The sequence below is a fragment of the Plectropomus leopardus genome, chromosome 15 (genome assembly GCF_008729295.1).
Source record: "Plectropomus leopardus isolate mb chromosome 15, YSFRI_Pleo_2.0, whole genome shotgun sequence".
NCBI lineage: Eukaryota > Metazoa > Chordata > Actinopteri > Perciformes > Serranidae > Plectropomus > Plectropomus leopardus.
The window spans coordinates 26,596,114-26,616,184 of NC_056477.1; the positions used below are offsets into that span (position 1 = coordinate 26,596,114).

The 20,071-nt window shown below is 39.6% G+C and overlaps 1 protein-coding gene across 1 annotated transcript in view; it reads left to right on the forward strand.

The window, feature by feature from the left end:
- Nucleotides 1–20,071, forward strand: part of thada (THADA armadillo repeat containing) — a 110,865-nt gene that overhangs the window by 26,054 nt on the left and 64,740 nt on the right. The window contains exons 23-27 of the mRNA XM_042502101.1: nt 2,061–2,193; nt 6,816–6,938; nt 7,540–7,662; nt 8,256–8,347; nt 16,876–16,965. Coding sequence (XP_042358035.1) covers nt 2,061–2,193; nt 6,816–6,938; nt 7,540–7,662; nt 8,256–8,347; nt 16,876–16,965 — 561 coding nt within the window. The remainder of the gene's footprint in view (nt 1–2,060; nt 2,194–6,815; nt 6,939–7,539; nt 7,663–8,255; nt 8,348–16,875; nt 16,966–20,071) is intronic.

The window sequence follows — 20,071 nt, forward strand, 5'->3', positions numbered from 1 at the left end:
CGCATCACTGAGCCCATACAGACACACACTTCTGCTACCTCCGTCTTAGTGCTCAGCTGACTTGAATGGGAATAAGACGATATATTCGGAAAAAAAATCCGATTCAGATCAGGTAGTGACATGTCGCAACAGACAAACTCAGCTATAGAGCTGGCTAGCATACATTGTGTATATTCCCGTCACTCTGGATTTTGTTGATGAAAGTTGTGTTGCGAGTGACGCTAAAAGACACTTTGAAATCAGATTTGAGAGGGCCGTGCGTCTGGACTGAGATGCATCTCTAAAAATACGATTTGAGTTATATTCTAATTCGCCTCCAAATGTGGTTTGGATGCGATATGCAAAAATAGCATTTCATGTGGTTTTTTTTGTTATCCAGACTTTCTGAAATCAAACTGGATATGATCTGGATATGCCAAAAAATGGATTTGTGCTGGCAGTCTGAACAAGAGTGGCAGAGGCTGACCCATTTAGCCATTCTTTTAGCAAACTATTTCAATTACTTTTTGCTTACTCTTTCAACTTGCTGCTCACTTACTCACTAGTTTTACTTTTCTTTTTTTTAATTAGATCAGTTATTTCACAGAAATACTCCCTGTGGTCCAAGTACCCCCTGTTGGAAATCGCTGGTTCACAGTGTATACCTCACGGCATGTGTGAGTCAGTGAGGCTATGTGGCGACCCTGGAGTGTGTGTGATGAAGCACACTGGAGTGTGTGTGTGGCAGAGCGACGCCCTCGCTCTGTCCTCCACATTGGATTGTTTTAATTTGTTCTCTCCGCTCCACCGGCTCTTGTTAAACAGCTGCTTCTTACAGAACAGGGCAGAGCTGTTGCTTGTGGGCGTGTGTTTGCCAGACCTGCTTCACATCATATTCTTAGACATTGTCTTTAAACGCTCTGAGTACCAGATGCCACAGAATAACCATGTAAATGCATCACAAAGTTTAGAGCGGGAGTTTCCTTGATATCACCCACTTTTGACTATTATGTACGCATAAGACCAATGGAGCCACGTGTCTTAAGCAAAGCAAAATGATACATTGCTGGTTGTTGGATGTGACTTAAGAGCAATTACATCTGTACAGTGAATGAGGTGAATGGTGATGATTTTTCTGTGGAACCAATGATTCAGAGCACTTGAAAGCTGATCAAGTACATTGCGGTGTGATTCATAATTCATCTGACACTTTCTGAACTATCATTTAATGGAACACTTTTTATGGAAACCTGCTTTTAGATCCATCTGCTTGACAAAGTAGATTTAAACAAATATTAAAAATGACTTGCAGCTCTGGGTTTATTTTAATTTTTTTCAGAAAAGTGGGTCAGAAATCTACTTGCCATAAGTCATTTCTGCCTGCTCATTTACAAATAGTTTTATTTATTAGCGGTTATTAGGGTTGCAACAGTATGAAATTTTCATGGTACAATAACTGCATCAGAAAATATCCCAGTCTCAAGGTATCATGGTATCAAAATAATAATATCGTCAGTCACAATGACCCTTCAAAGAATTAAAACAGAAGTTTTTTTTTGTTTTTTTTTATTTAGGTTGAACAGTTGTTTAAGTCCTATAATGGAAACTTGAAACCATTTCTTTAAGTGGAAGTATAACATTAAAATAATTAAAATAAATGAGAAATTCTCCATTCAAGCACATTTTCTTTCAATACCATAGATAAGCAAATGTTCATGGTATGGTAACAGTCAATTTTCATACCACAGTATACCTCGAGACTGGTATACCGCTGCAACCCTAGCAGTTATCAAAAACAACAAAGACTAAGGTTGACTTTCATAAAAAAAAAATAATTTTAGCTGACTTGTTCTCAAATGTGGTAAATACATAGTTAGAGAAATATTTAAAAATGAAGTTTAATAAGTGGATATGTGACTTGAATCCACGTGTAACTTCATAGAAATTTATCTGATGTAATATTTTTTGAAAAAACTTTTTTGATTAAATATGGTGACAATTACTAACTCAAAAAGAGAATCTCAAAGGATTCTAGACCAGTGTTACTTAAATATATCTGCTTGTGTACATGTGTGTGTAAGGAGTGGAAGTCAGGCCCTGCAGCAGCTTCCGGCCCGCTGGCTTTCTGAGGTTCTGGAGGAGGTCAAATCCAGTGATCCATCGTCCAAGCTGTGTGCCACACGACGCAGCGCTGGAATACCTTTCTACATCCAGGTGTGTAAGCATGGTTTTTGATATTTAAACATCATACTTGGGCAAAGAACATAGACAATATAAAAGAAATGGACATGGCCTACGCGGTCTGAAAAGTGAAACCAATGTTGAAGTGCCTTCATTCTTTCTAATGGCCAGCAGGGGGCGACTCCACAGTTTGCAAAATGAAGTCTGATGTTTAGAAATCTTTGAGAAAATGACCCAATGTCTCACTTGATTTATTATTTCAATAAACATTTTCATAATGTATGTATGGTGTTAAATGCTAGGTTTAAGTCTTCCTCAATACAGCACAATGATCATTTTTTAAGTCATGGTTCCATTCATACCCCTTTCCGACCAATTTAGTGCACGCATGCAGTTTTTTGAGGCATGGGTAAACCCGCTAATTAAAGGTGATAGACTGCATTTCCACTGCCAGCAGCAGGCCTGTAAAAAGTGCTGCAGCAGACAAGTCTGCCTTTCTGTCAGCTAGTGTCTATGTGTGCGGGTTGTTTTGTTTGTGTGTCGGTGCAACATCATGGACAGGCAAGAGAACAGGTAAACAGTAGACAGCAGCAGGGACAGAGGTCTGTGGAAACTTAACAGTGGTTATACCTCTTTATATATCTCTTACTTATTCAGTCTTTCTTTCAAACTCAACACAGACTAATCTGGAACAATGTTTTAGCGCTGCTTAGGATGAGAGGTGCAGTAATTAGTGACGGCCTGTCATTGCATCTCGCCAGTTAAGGAGCTGAATTAATACGTTCACCCGAGGGTTTTGTGTTCCCATCAATGCTAATCAGAGCCAGAGGTAAATACCCGTTTCCACTGCAGAGTCATTTGACCTGGGTGCGAAAGTTGGTCGTATGCATTGCCATTGCATTAAAAAGCCAGATATTAGCAGGTGTCAGCAGGTTTTTTGTGCAGTGGGAATGAGGCTATAGGGTAAAAATGGACCATAAAGCAGGGTATGCTTCTGGGTGTGGATATCTTGTGATGAGAGTCGCAACCACGCCGACCTTTCAGTCAGGATCGAGGTGTAGCAATGTGTCTCGCTCCTAAACAGCTCCACGCTCTCACTAAAACTAAATAAATGGTCACTCCAAGCTCCAAAAATCCAAGATGGCAACGGTCGAAATGCCAATCTCAAGGCTTCAAACTATCGTCCAAACACCAATGATCGGTGTCATGGTGCCTGAATTCACTGCTTTTGTTCAGTCCATGGCTAAGAAGTTTAAAAATGGCACTAATATGTCAGTCTTGACGCAGGACTTTAAGGTCCAGTGTGTAGGATTTATGGGGATATATTTGCAGAAAAGTAAAATAATGTATTGTAATATGGGTTTATTTGTTTATAATTACCTAAGAATCGGTGTGTTTTTGTTACCTTAGACGGAACCCTTTATGTCTACACAGGGAGTGGGTACTTGACAACCTAAATCGCCATATTGCACCGCCATGTTTCTACAGTAGCCCAGAATGGACAAACCAACACTGGCTATAGATAGGGCCTTCTGTGTTTTTGTGTCGGCCACCGTAGTTAGCAGCCCGTTTGCAACAAAAGTGTTTTTTTCTTTTCTTTCTTTTACATAAGCAAACAACTGAGAAGGCAGAAGATGCAGACTTTTGTCACTAAACAGCACATTCCTCTGATTTAGTTCCTTGTGTGTGTGTGTGTGGTGGAGTGACGGTCACATTGGTTTACCCATTGTTACTAAATCTAATCCTCTCTGGACACAGTGATCCTTTGTTGTTGTTTGTGATCTTTTGTGGTGTTTGAGGCAGTTTGGGATTTTTCTTCCAATTTTTGGGTCATTGCTTTATTTGTATGTGGAGATTTTTCCACAATCATAACTGATGCTAAACGTTCAATGCGGCAAAACAGAATTTTTTTTGGATCTTTATGTACACGATGCTGTAATTTGCTGGATTTAAGTCAGTCAAAATGTGTGACTGCATTAGCAGAGTTCTGAGGATCAGAAGTAAGGACCAATTGACAAAACAAATGAATTCAGTCTGTACTGTAACACGAGGGCATGTGACAGCTGAGGTTAAAATTTAGTCAAACTAAAAATGTTTTGATATGGAATGTGTTGCGTGGAATTGGCGAAGGTTATGGTTTGTGAATGAATGTTGGACAACTGTCAGAGTGTTAGTCATAGAAATCGTGTCTGTGTGTGTGTGTGTGTGTGTGTGTCTGTGTGTGTGTGTCTGTGTGTGTCTGTGTTTTGTGTTCCTGTTTACTCCTAAAAGTAGTGCAATCAGCAGTTCTTGGCATGCCACTGGAGCACTCATGCTGGAAGAACACTGAGTTTCTTAATCCATCTGCCTTTTTTCTCAGTGGCACACATACAGACTCATAACACACACACACACATGCACACACATTGTCCTCTGGTTGACCCTGACAGTCACCAGTCCTGCACACCTCTAACAATGTGTTGTAATCAGTGACTAACCAGCGTCACTGTTTTGTTCAGCTGCAGCTTGCCTGCCCACTTCCTCTGATTACTGATATTAAAACGAGACATGACAGAGTTCATGTTTTATCATAGCAGTCATTTCAGAGCAGGGCTGCTCTTTCTTGTGGTTTTGGGTACGAGGCGCATGGCTGCACTGCTGACATCATTAACTCTGTTCTGTTTTTATGCGTTTGTATGCCAGGCTGAATTTAGCCAGATTTGATTTTTAATTTTGATGAGTAAAATAGTTCCAGGTTTTCAAGTGTTCTGACTTTGACTTTATGAAACATGCTTTCATGGCAGCATCGTGCTCAGCTCTGATTATTTATGTGGCATTTTGGGAATAATCTGCTGTGAGCATCCCTGTTGTGCAGCTGAAATTGCCTTTCCAAATAAAAGATATAACAGCGAAAGGTGAAGATATAGTAAAGAGAAGAGAAGGAGAGAAGTAAAGCAGAACAGAGCGTAATAGAAAACACATATGGATGCCTTAAGATGAGGATGAAGGCAGACAGACGAGATGAGATAAAGTAGAAAAAGGAAGCAAGAAAGAGGAAGTCTGGGGAGAAGCAGAAGTTGACACCTTGGCAGAGCTTTTGGCTGCATTCTTTCACACAGAAAGACAGAGTCAGATCCGGGAAGGCTGGCTCCTGCGCTCGCCTCACACTGCTCTGGATCCACCTGGGACAGACTTCACAGACACGGGGCTAGCCCTCCTCTTCCTCTTAACCTTCCTCCACCCTAACCCCCCAAGAGTTCATAAGAGCCAGACTGTGCCTCCTCCTCCCCCTCCTCCTCCCTACCTCCATCCTCCATCCTCCATCTCTCCATCCCTCCTAGGCCTAATTCTTAACCATTAACCCAGGCCAGACACAGCTGGCTCCCATCAGCTCCCACAGTAAGATAACTCCTTCCTCACACAGCAGCCAATTGCTGTCACCTCCTCACTCCCACATTCCCAACTCCCATTCCTGGCACCAACATATGATGTCATTCAGTTATCAGTATGGGCAAATTTATGTAATCTTATAGCTCCTATAGGCTTAATATAATAAAATACCACTGTGTACACTGATGGGCATAATAAAGTATACTGTAGAGGTCTGCTGCTACAATTTTACTTCATGTATATATTTATTTATAACCATACGCAATCTAATCGACTTTAAATCTTGCTAGCATGATGTTAGCTTTCTGGCTAAAAGCTCAGCCAGAGGGTTTTATGAGCCGAGTGGACTAGAAACGTCTCCAGTCGCCAAGTCTAAGGTTCGTCCTATTTACTGGAGCAGTGGACAGTGTTTCCAATTCATGAAAACTTTATGGGATGGTAATGGTTTTTCCAGGTATTAGTCAAACCCTCAGGTGTTCCCAGGGACACCCTGCAATGGCCTGTCTAGATGGCAAAGTCTAGATGACACGCAGTAGGTGTACTTTTCTTACTTTGTTCATAACAGCTTTCTGACTTCTTTTGAAGATGAATAACATTGCATTATTACAATAAGTTTAAAGACAAGACATTTTTAGCGTGGGAGTGCCATTTGCCTGCAAAAGCAAAAATCTTTCTGCTACAAATGAACTCATTAGGAAATATATTTCTGACCTATATACTGAGAAAGGCAGCAAATGTACATATTCTTATAATATGAATGTCTGTATTTCAAGGAATCCAGGACTGTACAGACTTTGCTACATATGTCTATTACACATACTGTTGCATGTCAGAAGTAAGCTAAACAGCCTTCTCATTACTGAAAAGGGACAAAGACAAGAACAAAAAAAAACAAAAAACCCAACCCATCTTGGCCCCAACCGCTGCCTAAAATGACATCATTTGAGGCAACGTTGGTTGGAGCTGTAGACTACAAGTTTGAAAATTAAAAAAAATCTTAATCGCCCATTTCTCTGACCGAGCTGTCAGCAGTTGAATTGCATTATGGGTACTGAGGCAATAGATTTTAACAAGTTAGAGGAATGCCCAGAATAAACAGACAACATCTCAATCCTGCAATGAAGCAAACAACATGGAGTGCTCATAAACAAAATCAAGTGAAGACACAGTAATAACAGTAGCATCTTTAAAACATGTGCTTTAAACACACGGACCTGTTTTGTGACTCTTTTTCTCCTTGCTGCATGTCAGATTTGTTTTGATGTTTTTTCAATTTACTCCCACAGGCTCTGCTCTCCTCTGAGCCCAAGTCGTCCAGTTGCAGCCTGTTGAAAATGACCATGAGAGAACTGATCGCTTTGGCCATGCCATCTGCTGACAGGAACACTGACAGCTCCACCGTCCCGCAGGTTTGTCCACCCGGTACTGAAGAAGCTTTGTGCATGAGTCCTTTATGTAGTCAGATCTTACCTGGGAGAGCTGTTTCCTGAATGCACTAAAATAGCATTTGTGCTGCCATAATTGATGTTTTAAGGCATTTTACTTCTCATCCCTAATACATTTTGACTCTCCTGTTGTCACAATAAAATCCAGGTTAGAAATCAAATCTAATGGGGTTTTTAAGGATATAGGCAGTAAGTGTACTATTGATCAATGAAACAACCATCATCATACCCATCATGATGGTGGATGGCACTGAGGAGACAGCAGCCACACGTTACTGCACTTTTGCTGCTGCTTGCTGGTAAGTTTGTCTAAGCAGGATGTTAGACATTTTTTGAAGCTCATGTAATTTGAAAAAAAAAATCTTTCTGGCGTTTCAAATAGTAATAGAAGTCAGTTTTTCAGCACACCAGCTGTGAAGACCTTTTGACAAACAGTGTTTTCAAACACTTTTTGAGTGATCTTGTTCATGTTTTTCAAGAGCAGATTGTTGTCTTAATCAGTGTGTGAATTGTGATGTCATGAATTCTTAATGTATTGTAATTCATCTGTTTACCTCCCCTGTAGGTCCATGCTCTGAACATCCTCAGGGCTCTGTACAGGGACACTCGTCTGGGGGAAAACATCATCCCCTTTGTCTCAGATGGAATGCAGGCTGCTGTGCTCGGCTTCACCTCTCCTGTTTGGGCGGTGAGTCTCCACTTTGTGTTTGTGTCTGTTTTTTGAGTTTAGACTGATTAACATGCACCCATCGTCCCCAGTTAACATTTTAGCACCTCTCCAGGGACGTATTTTTAATATTTGAGCACCGCATTTATCGGAATGAAGGTAGACTAGATCAGTGACTCTCAAACAGGGTACACTTACCCCTAGGGGGAATTTGACGTACTGCAGAGGGGATGTGAGATCAGTGATGCATAATAAAAATTAAAAAAATAATGAATTGTAATAGTAACTTGTTAAAAAGGGAAAGTTAATGCAGCTACAATGCCATCTTAGTGTTATTGCACTAAATGACTAAAAATGGGTTTGCCATGAATTTAGTGATGAGTTCTTAACATTTGTATTGCAGCATATACGTTTTTTGAGTTACAAGTTCGTTGTTTAGTAAATCAGACACTGTTGAAATAACCCTGTTTTCTACCACTTTATGAAGGCGTCTCTACCAAAAATGTTTTATGTTAGTGAGGGAATACAGGGAAACAATTAGACGCATATACCTATTTGCACACTCTTTCTTTGTCGTCTTTCTTCCTTCCTTTTGTTTTCATTTTATTTCCCAGGTGAGGAACTCCTCCACTCTTCTCTTCAGCACTCTGATCACAAGGATCTTTGGGGTGAAGAAGGGGAAGGATGAGCACTCGAAAAAGAACAGGTCTGCTGCTTCTCCCTCTCAAACACTCCTCTACCAGTTCAGGTTCAAAGTCATGTGTATCAGTGCAGAATGAGATGCAACAAGTCAGTGGTTATCAGTCATGTGTGTGCAGAGAACTCCAAAAATCATGATTTATTGGTGCAAAAAAGATCTTGGCAACAAGCAAATTTGGTCCTCATTTAATAGCTTCAAAGAAGGGACACTCCATCAGTGGCTTGAACTAATTCCACTCATGTAAGAATGCATGTCATTTTAAAACAGCGCTGTTTTTCTGGTGAAAACTCTTAAGAGATGCCTGATTCTCACAGGACAGCCACACTGCAAGCATATGATCTTACAGAATATGATGTATTTCTTTAGAAGACACTACCCAACATTATATAAAGGAGATCAAATGAGCATAAACTGAAACATCTACAGCAGTGACACATACCTATTAATGCAGAGATAAATATTAATCTAAAGACATCTGATAGAATAGTTAAACACATCAGGAAACATTTTACTGCACAATGAGCACTATATTTTCATACTTGAAGAACATTTACTGATCATGCTCACATACTTTTAATAAAGTAAGGTTTTAAATGCTATACATTTGATGCAGTGGAGTACTTTCACAGTGTGGTACTAGTACTTTTACTGAAGTAAGAGATCTGAATACTTTCACCACTGGTTAAAACCAAGATAAAAGAAGCATTTGTATAAACAGTGGTTAGTTTACACCACAGGGGGACACTGTTGTAACACCAGTCTGGCTCAAATGCAGCTTTCACTCTACCTTAAACCCATTGCTGATCATTGCTGGTGGAGATGCAGGTCTCCACTGCTGCTTTAACAGCAATAAGGGAAGGACACTGAAGGCAAAGAGGAAGGAAAGTCCTACACTGGAAAATAAAACTAAAACTCACATAACTTATTGTTATTATTAGGCTGAATAACGTATATATATATATATAAAAAAAACAACAACCTTGGAACATCCGAAGGAATGAATGAAAAAATACAATGTATCAGAGCTGGATTCACAGTTGCGGGCTACAATTGATAGGGTCAACACAGCAACATGTTTCTGGTTTTATTGGGACAAGAAATGTTCACAGACGACACAAATGTGAACAATATCCTCCGGAATACAATAGTACTCTTTGCATGACAGTTTAAGATGATTTTCTTGGAGTAGAGTAATATATAATTATCCCCCTACACCCACAAACACATTTTGGGGGCATTTTCTTGTCACTTTTTTTTAAACTCTTCTTTCTTTCAATTTATAAGACTTTTCTTGGGCTTATGAATGCATCCCAAGAAAACCGATGTCAATCCAGGTGTTAAAGGGTTAAAACAGACATGCCCTCTGGTAGCTATTTAAACAGGGTCATCCTAATGTGTGTCAGCCAGAAAAATTTATAGACAGGACCCACTTTCTACCAGTTTCATTTTTTTTTTTTTTTTTTTTTTAATTTAGGTAAAAAAAATCATTTAAAATTCCATAGTCAAAATCAGCAAAAACTGGTGGTGATATCCTGACTGTTTTTTTCAGGGCAGAACTCTAAGATTACCACAAACTTATAAATCCAAAAGCCACTAAATCCACAGATCCAAAATGTTCCCTCTGTCACGCCAATAATCATTTAGTTCGAGGAGCTCTGTCGGTGCATATCTTATTGTGGTGGATAAAATGCAGCTGCCACATACTCAAAAATGAGGTTGAGTCGTGCAAATGAGGAATCTGTCAAGAGGTTTTAACTGTTTCAGTTTTAGATGGAAGATTATCGGTTGTTAGACCTGTTTTGCTGTCAAGGATGGTGTGAAAAATTGTGGATTGTTTCTGGAAAAGAGTCGTAAATTATGCCATGTCAAACGACCATCCAAGTATTTTGAAATCTTGATTATGAAGACGATAGCTGATCTAGGTCAAGTGTTCTTTCCACATATATTTGTATGATTTGTTGTATCTACCTTAGTTGCAGGATAAGTGGAATTGAACAAATTGGGTGCTGCAACAGGTTCCACAGGATGATATAATCACAGGAAAATATCTGATGCTGCAGAAGAAACATTTTCCCCTCAGAGATGCACAGAGTGGAATAATTTTTTTTCTTAGTTTCTCTATTCTGTATTACTCAAGAAATGTGGTTTCCACACGATGTGACACATTGAACTTCATAGAAGTGAAAAAAGAAAAAAGAAGTTATTATGGTTACATACAATAGCTTGCATACAATGAAAGTTATGGTAAAAAGAAGACAAAAAAGGTTAATATATACATCACGATTACATAGCATTGCATCATACAGTTTCAGTAAAAAAAAAAAAAAAAGATACAAATATTACATGCACTTACAACTGTAAGACATTATAAGATATTAAAAAATGCTCACATCTCTTATTTTGCTACAGCCAACCTTTAACACTTTTGTTTAAAAAATCTTAATATCTTGTGTTCATTTTATTTTGGTTGGCAACGTGTTACACATTTTAGAGCCTCTTATGGAAAAAAACTGACTGCCCCAAGGAGGTCTTACGACGTGCGATTTTACAATTGCTGCTTGCTGTGCCCCTGGTGTTCCTATCACCATTTTGCCTACTGATAAATTTATATAAAATATCCAGTGCTAAATTTGGAAGCCTAAACCCCTGAAACAATCCCCAAATTGCTCCTGATGGCTGTTCCACTGGGTTGTCCATGTCTCTGAATGATTAAAAAACACCGAGAACTACAGGTGGCACCTTGTATGGTAGCCTCACACACCAGTGAATGTGACTCGTGGGGTGAAAGCACTATGAATGTTGGAACGACTAAAGAAGCACCATACAGGTCCATTTACCTCCAGAATTCAGAGCTTATTAAAAGAAAAATGAGCAATAATGTACCGTTTGGTTGAATATGATAGTTGTATTGAGGTCTGTATTAAGCCCAGAGGTGATTTGTTAACCCACAGATAATCCGGGGTAAAGTTTCACAGGACTCGGGCCCTGTTCCAGGAAGCTCTGTCTGGTTCCCTTTACTGTATTTCTATTGGCTGCTTTTCTGAAGGCCTCTGAATACTCTAAACCAGCCAAGGCTGCTCCTGTTTATCTGGTCTGTTTTCACTTGTGTTTTCAGTCTGCTCTCCCTCGCTTTGTGTAGCACTCATTTGTCTCCCCCTCCTCTCTGTCTGCTGCTTTCTTTCTTATTATTACTGCGTGGGATTATTTTTATATGCACAGGGCTGTGATTAATGACAAAAAGAAAAGTAGCATTTGAACTTATATTTTCCTATATATTCTTCACATTGCTTATACATGCTTACTTTTAAATATTTTTAGTTTAGTAATAATCACTTTTCTGTTCCAGTAGCGCTCTTGTAGTATGTCAGTTGTCATGGCAGTAAATCTTGTTGTATTGACCTGAAATACAGCAGTTAGTGAATGTGAGCGAGAAAGCTGCAACTCATTTCTAATTGTGTCTTTTCTGCAGTCTGTTGTATGTCTGGTCTGTATTATTACCATGATTTTACGGTTGTGATCTCTGGCAGCAGAAAATGCATTGTGACAGCTTGTCCACTCTAATATTTGGCTGCGCGTTTGTATGGGCCCCTTGGTCCACTGAAGCCGGAGCATAAACACAGTTCCCTCGAACACAAACCTGTTTATTTACAATGTTGCTTGTATTTGTGTGTTTGGAAAGACTGAGCTTCTTCTGCTGTCTGTGGGAATTTCGGCTGTGTATTTTACATAGTTACTCGAATCCAGACATAATGTTTGCTTGTGGATGGTCGCTCCACTGAGCTCGGGCTTCTCCGCTCCGTGACCGTGCGTTGATGTTGATCCGATATCGTTGCTGAGATAGATGCAACTGTAAACAAAGCCAACAGAAAGAAGATTGCTCTCTGCATTCCAACCAAAGCCTCCAGTTATCTCCAGCCTGCGTCAACTCCTCACTTGGCACTACATGTGTTCGTTCATGCAAAACTGTCCATATTAATGTTACTTAGGTGGTTTGGAGAAAAGACCAGAATGGAAAAGCTGCACTCTCAAAACTCTGATACATTTATTTCATCATAAAAAGATCAACATTTTGCCAAACAGCCTTGTCTGACCTTTCTGGAGCGTCTTCAAATCGTCAGTCTTTTTAAGTTTAAACAAATGGGGCCTGTGAGCATGGCAGTAAATGTTTCTCTTCAGAGAGTGACTTTGCTCAAAGACACCTCAGCAGGATTGCTTATATAACTTATTACAGCGGTGTATAAAGTGTCCGATCTTTTTCTTGAGCAAAATAACCAAAACAACACAACACTGCAATCCAGTACACATCGTGGTCCAAGTAAAAGTCCTGCATTCCAAATCCTGCTGTAAAAGCACAACACTATTGCAGGGCATCTGCAGGTCCTTGAAGAGTCTGCAAATGTCTTCAATTCAATTTTTTTAAATGTTTCGCTTTAAAAGTCATTTAATAGCCTTAAATTTGAATTTGTGACATCTTTATTATAACAAGAATTTTATCTCATCTAATTTATCCATCTTTTAATTTCTTTTTTGCCCAAATGTGTCAAGCTCTACTGTGTGAAACTGAAACCTACCACTGGAGACTAATACTGTCTTTTTACTTCATACTTGCACTTAGAAGAAAATTAATCATATTCCTACATATAACCTACCTCAGCACATTTATGTTATATTTACATTAACTTTAATAACTAAATAAGAAAACAAGGACATATCCTATGAAGTTCTCAAGGTCGTAAAAAAGCATTACATATAGTTATGTTAATGTACAGACCTGCAACTGATATTTTGTTATGTATCAACATTATTAGAACGTTGATACTGCTGTGTTTTTCTGTTGTAGCTGGTCGAGCTGGAGCTGGTTTTAACTGTAAAGTTAAAGTGGTTACAGTGGGTTTAATACAAAAAAAAAATGTGTTCAGTTTTTCATTTTTCTCTTTGCCATTGGGGATGTTAGAGGGTAAATATGTTCTTGTGGTGCTCATTTAAGTGACGTTTTAATATGGAAAGTAATTACGGCTGTGAAAATGGTTTGATGCAAATAGTAAAACGTTTTTCCTCTGAAATGCAGTAAAGTACAAGATTAATGTGACAAAAACTACAAATACTAAAAGCACAAATTTGTACGTAAGTAAAGTACCTGAGTATTAAGCACTTGGTTACTTTCCTCCTCCATCTCTATACTATTATGTATTGTCTATGTATTCTGAAAACATATTGTATTCATATTGTGCACACTAGTTGTAAAAAGCTTGTTTGTGTTTTAGCCCAAAGCTGTGTGTGCATATAGTCTACATTATCCTTAAAAAGACAGCTCACCCTTAAATCAAAAGTGCACATTATCTCTCATACTTCCTCTCAGTTGCCGGATGTTGGCGATGTCAGCCATAGAGATGTCTGCCTTCTCTCCAGTATAATGGAACTTGCTGGTACTTGCCCTTTTGGTGGTCAAAGTGCTAAAAAATCTTTTTGAAAAAATCCTCAGTAATGTCTCTTTCGAGAATTCATGACTCAGTTTCTCAGGATAATCTACAGACCTTGTTCTGAGCACTTTCATGTAGGAACTATTTTCTTTGAATTGAACTATACCTGTAAATCGTATCACCACGCAGAGGGAAGTGTGCATTTGCTTATGGATGAGAGGCTCGTGCAAGACACAAACATTAATGGGGTCCTTCTCGGCTGAGCTGTAACCTTAGCAGGCTCTGTAGTGCTAGGTGAGCTAGCAGTAGATGTGCACTTCCTTCGGGTTGGCGGGTGTAGTTCGGTAGAAAGACGATAGCTCATACATCAGACTGCTCACAACAAGGTCTGTGGATTATTATCCTGAGTAACCGATTTCTGGAAAGAGAGTTTTTCGAGTGTATTTTTTAGCATTTTGAGCATTGCAAGCCAATTGACATCTAATTCCATTAAATTGGAAGGAAGGCAGACATCTCTAACTGCAGATATATCCAGCAGTCGGCAACTCACACCAAAACTATCTAGACTGATGAATAGCACTAAAGGTAAGAGGAAAAATGTGTATTTTTGATTTTAAGGGGAACTGTCCCTTTAAAGGTAATACAGCCTGTATGCACACACAGCTGTGAGCTCACAAACATGAACAGGCTTTTTTCATTTACATCGCCTCCTCTCTCCTCCTTTCTGACCCTTACCCCTTTAACCCCTTCTAATCTGCTCCGACACAACCAACGACCTTTGTCCTCCAGGCAGGAGAGTTTTGTCAGACTGAGAGGCTCGCGTTAGAGAGAGTGGAGGAGGGCAGGGAGCACGCATGCACACACATACACACACTCTCTCTCACACACACACACACACACACACACACACACACACACACACACTGTATTTGTGCATGCAAACAGTGAACATAACACATTTAGGGGCAGATTCTGATTTAAATCATTTTTGCCCTTCTTTCCTTGCATTTATGCAGTGAGTGTGTAGTTGTGCTCACACTTTATCTGTGTTTCTGTGTGTGTGTGTGTGTGTGTGTGTGATGGGTCATAGGAGGTGAGTGTGTCATATCCAGGTTGAAAGGGGTTCACACATGACTCACTGTCCTACCATGGCAGTGCCTGCTGCTAACTTGAACCAGTTCCAGAGTGTGTGTGTTTTTGTGCATTAGTTAAGAATCCGTGGCAGTCGTGACTGAAGCAGTGTGCGATCTCTCTCCAGGCTTGTGATCATGTGCTTGGCGGAGCAGACCTCTTCGCTTTAGGAGGACTTGATTTAGACGCGCAGAGTTAAATAAAAACTTTATTGGCCCTGAGGCTGAATGGCGGTTGCAGCAAGCAAGACCGCCAGTGTTAAATATAAAGCTTGTCATTTTATTGACAGTTGTGTGTGAGTGAATACATAAGCTCAAACACACGTGATGGCAACACATGGTTAAGTATATGTGAATACACACTACTGTTTATTTCTGTCTGTAGCAGGATAAGCAAACATAAAGGCTGGATTTGTTTTGGTACAGAGTGTTTGGCACAACATCACGTCTTATCAGTACAGGCGCTCTCGCCATCATTTCCCCGACTCCGCTCCTTGTTATGTCACGTTTATGCTATTAGGTAATTTAATTAGTTGAAATTCATGTTGTATCAAAGTCAATCCACCAGTGCTGGTTTTTTGTTCTGCTCTCTGTTGACATTGATTCATGATGGCAATTAGTTATAAACTCTGTAGAGACTCTAGTGTTGCGTTTTGTCTCTGACAGTATGCTTCTCAAAACTTCAGCAGTTTTGGCATCTGTCTAAAACTAATGGCACTGGTTATGCTTGTTTTTTGATTACATTCATTCCACATTTCAGTTTATGGGCTGTCTCTCGATGTTTTTTCTGGATGTTAAGAGGACTAATAGGCAGCAAGTCTACTTTTATTTCACTTTTAGGAGGACAGTCTTTTTATGAAACTAAGCTGATTATGCAGTACAAAGACGCTTTCATCTGCACCTCATAGTCTGGATGTAGTTTACTTATAGACATTATTTCTCTAAGAAAGTGTTGTTTGGTCTGTTTTTTGGTAATTCTACCAAAGTTTCACAATCTGTGGTACTCGGACACTCCACACATTTTCGTTGTCAAACTCAGTTTACAAGTCTCAGGGAGGACAACATAGTCCGAGAGCAGGTGCACAATGTCTTCAGTGGCTCTGGAGGAGTAGTCTTGGCTTGTCCTCGCAGACCACAGATTTTTAAGAGATGCCATAATGTTGAGTTATCGGAAAGTGTAGGATTCATTGTCTTTGAAAACTGACCTACGCCAGGGACTGTAAGTCAAGATATCTCAGCCTCTGCTGCTTCAATTTTGACCAAAGTTTCTCATTTTATGGAAATGCAATACTAAAAGCACTGATTGTGCTAAAGCAGAATCTGCTCAAGAACAACACTGCTGATTACTGATTATTTCATTTGACTAATCTTATTTATCAGAAAGAAATGAGGAAAAAAACGGTTTCATATAAATACAAATGAATGCAAAACAATATTTTCTGGGAAAAAAGAGTTACAAATAATATCGGACATTATGCTAAATGGATTCAGTGCAGCAAATTAATTATCCCTCTCACATTAAGTGTTTGACCCAGGTACACTGAGGCTAAAGCCATTCTCTGATTTAATAGGTTGACAGAGTGAGTGAAAGTACTGACATTGGTTGAATGGATTATTAAGAATTATGGTACAGACATTCATGTCTCCTTCAAGATGATTTGTAATAAGTTTGGTGAAATTAGCATTTACTACCACTGTGCCTAAATGTAGCCTCACAGCACCAGTGCCATTGAGGTAGACTCTCATCGTAGTTAGAAAAAAAAGCTTGAGAAGCTGTAAAACTTAAGTATGGAACTGCTTTCATAAACAGCCTTCAAAGTACCAAAACATGAACATCTTTTTCAAGAGAGAGTTTCAAAAGTGAAGTGTTTCAGGACCTTGGTGGCTCTGTATGTAGAAAAGAGAATCCTTATCTTCATGGATATATACCTAAGTGGCCTTATAACTGTTAATGAACTCATGCTCTTTCTTTATCTTTCCTCAGGATGACCGGCCGAGAGTTTTTCACTCGTTTTCCAGCTCTCTATCCGTTCCTCCTGAACCAGCTGGAGGAGGCTGCAGCCACGGTGGAAAGGTGAGGTGGTCCTTTCTTAATCCACACACATGCACAATCCACATTCAGCTCTCTCTGTGGCTTTTCACACTCCCTTAATTCCATTATGGGTTTAATTTTACTAACATTTAAGCCATTCGAGACAGCTTTTTTGTTTTCTTAAGCTGATTAAGCTGTGGTGCTTTTGAGCTGGGAGGTGAAATGAAGAGGTGAAGTACGTGCAACTTTTTCGTCAGTCCTAAAACTAGATTGTGGGAACAGAAGTGGGAACATGAACCATGAACTCAGCTATTTTCTCTAATCAAGTAGTGTTGCCCTAGATTGACTTCTCGTGTGGGCCTTTTTTTAAAGTATCACTTGCTCAACATCTCGACCATTTGCTCAAAGAATTAGACTTTACGACCGAATAAAGCAAATGTCCTTTCGAGATTTAGTTTTGTTTTTCTACCACGGGGAGGTTCGTTGGCCTTATCTTTGTCAGCTCAGCCCAAACTCCCTCTTTAAAAGCATCTGAGTCGTCCAGCAGCTCCCCAGGCGGCCTTATCTTAATATGGATCCAATTAATTGAATGCTCTTTGAGACCGGCTCTTTCACAATTCCCCTCACTCCCTTCGACCCTTGTTAAAACATTTACAAAGTTCCCACGGAACCAGATCTAAGCCGTCTGACTTCCCACATCATCTCAGCGTATCGCGCCACCCAAACAGACCAACCGCACCATACTGCAGCAATACACAGCAGGACAAGAGGCAAGAGAGCTGCTGTTAGTGGTTTCAGGCAGTCTTGTGGAAGTTGGAGTACAAGTGCATTCCCAAAATAGGTCACGGTATATGAAAAGATTACAGAAATGAGATTTGGAACCGTGAAGTTGTACTGTGTAATCCAACATTCCTCCACAGATGCTCTTCCCAAACAAACGCTTTTAAATTAAGAATAGCTAGTGACCAAACTAACCTACATACAGACAGTTGGAAGCAAAACACGAACAAAAAGTGGCTGTAATCTGCATGCAGATAGGCAGCATGTTGTGCATGCATGTGCACAGAGGTGGGACCAAGTCACTGCTTTGCACGTCACAAGTAAGTCTCCACACTTTGCACTCAAGCCCCAAGTGAAGTACCAAGCCTTAAACTTTGAGTTTGGAGTCATAATGAGCTTTTTAGCAAATGTAATGCCATTTTAACAACAGAATGATGATGTTAGCTTAGAATTGGTTGTGTTAACAATGGCCTTTACTTCCCATTTTTTTGTGCAACTTCAAATGTCGAAACAAAGTAATTAGTTGTTGCGTCTCAGTCTTTTATTTTCTCCCTGCAGGTTTTGCAGACTGCAATTTGTTTTTTGTTGACCACCTCATACAGTACTTTTTATACGCGAAGTAAATTATCTTTGGTCCGATTTTTTCCAACTAGTGCTCAGTAACATAACAATAGTTCTTCGTGGTTCTCTCTTGTAACTTGATTGGATGCTGTCAGATTGGTTCAAAAGAATTGAATCTGGGTAATTAAGTGTCGACTAGCCTGAAAAGAAAAGAGTTCAAATTAGTTGATTCGGTTAAAGAAGGCAAATGAACTGATTCATGGCACACTTTTTAAACAGCATGCTTTTTATTCTTTGGGCTTGGGGGAAGGTATCAAGTATTCCCAAGTAGAAATGCTCATATCTAAGGGATGTCACAGGGCATTGTCCAAGTAGAGGTTGAGTTGAAAGTCTTTTTCAGTTTTTTCAAGCTCAGTCTAAAGGAGTCAAATTTGTGACTTGAGTCCAAGTCATGTGATTCAAGTCCACTGACATACGGCATCTACACATACTCACACTGCTACAACAGACATAACAGCACCTGCAGTTTGCTAAGAATATCCTGGATCAGTGTCTGTTATCCAACCACACTTTGGATCAGGGCTCAAGTACTTTTGCGTATCAGATGCTCCACATGAGTAATAAACAACGTCCATGTGTGGATGGATTCTAACCTGGAAGCATTTTGCCCAAGTTGCTCCCAAATGTTCATACTTGATCTTGACCTTAACCCAGATGAAAACAGTCACATTTTCTGTTTCTGTATTTCTGTATCTTATTGATAAGTAATTGCTGATGAGTAAAAATTAATCTCCTCTTTATTTGCTAGTTTAAAAAAAAATACAGCTTCTTGTTCTATGTTTTCTATCAGTACAAGATCTGAATTAAGTAAAAGCCTCTCGAGGCTGTTGTCCACAGTGGTTTTAAAACAGCTAAAGGCTGTTGTTGATGATGCAAGTACCACGATATGTGAGTGCTCTGATTAATAAATGTATGCCAAAATAGCTTCGACATCATGATTTGTAAGGAACAAGTAATTCTGTGTGAAAGTAGACATTTAATAGAAGTAGAATGATCCTTTTATTACATAACCAAATTTTCCTGCAACTTTGTATCTTTGTGTAAAAAGGGATCATGTCAAAGTCCCTTCCTGATGCCTCCTTTGTATTTTACTCAGAACCAAACATTGTCGGCATCATGCCACTCCAGTGTGTGATTTTAACTGCGTTAAGCATCATGCAAGCAAAGAAGAAGTGATGGCCGTGATGTGTAATACAACAGTGTCAGCAGCGCTTTATGAAAAAATGACACTGGCATAACATGGCAATGACAATCATTTACCGTCTGTTTTATATGGCGGCTGATCTTGTCCTCTGCTCAGAAGCTATGGAGCTGCCGAACCTTATTGTTTTTCCAATTTGTGGACATTTAAGGCCACTGGTCCTCTTCTTTGAGTTAGCCACTCACTGCTAAAAGCAGCTTTTTGAATCCCTCTGGATGTGTCGCACACATAAAATGTTGTGTAAACGTCACACCTGTCCTGTCCATTGCCCTGTTCTGCTGGCTGTCCCTTTTATACAGACCGTTCGGCGTTGTAACTACTTCTATTGCCAGCTTAAGGGCAAGACAACTCTGTACCCACATTCCACGATTGTCCCTTTTATGAAGAGCTGTGAGGCGGCATAACTGTGAAATTTCTGCTTTGAACAGGTAGTGTAAAAGGGGCTTTTAAGACTGGCAGTCAAATTGGGCTCCTTGGATCGAATTTTCGAATTTTCAGCTATTTGGGGTCACCCCTTGAGACTACAAACAAAAACATGTAAGCTAA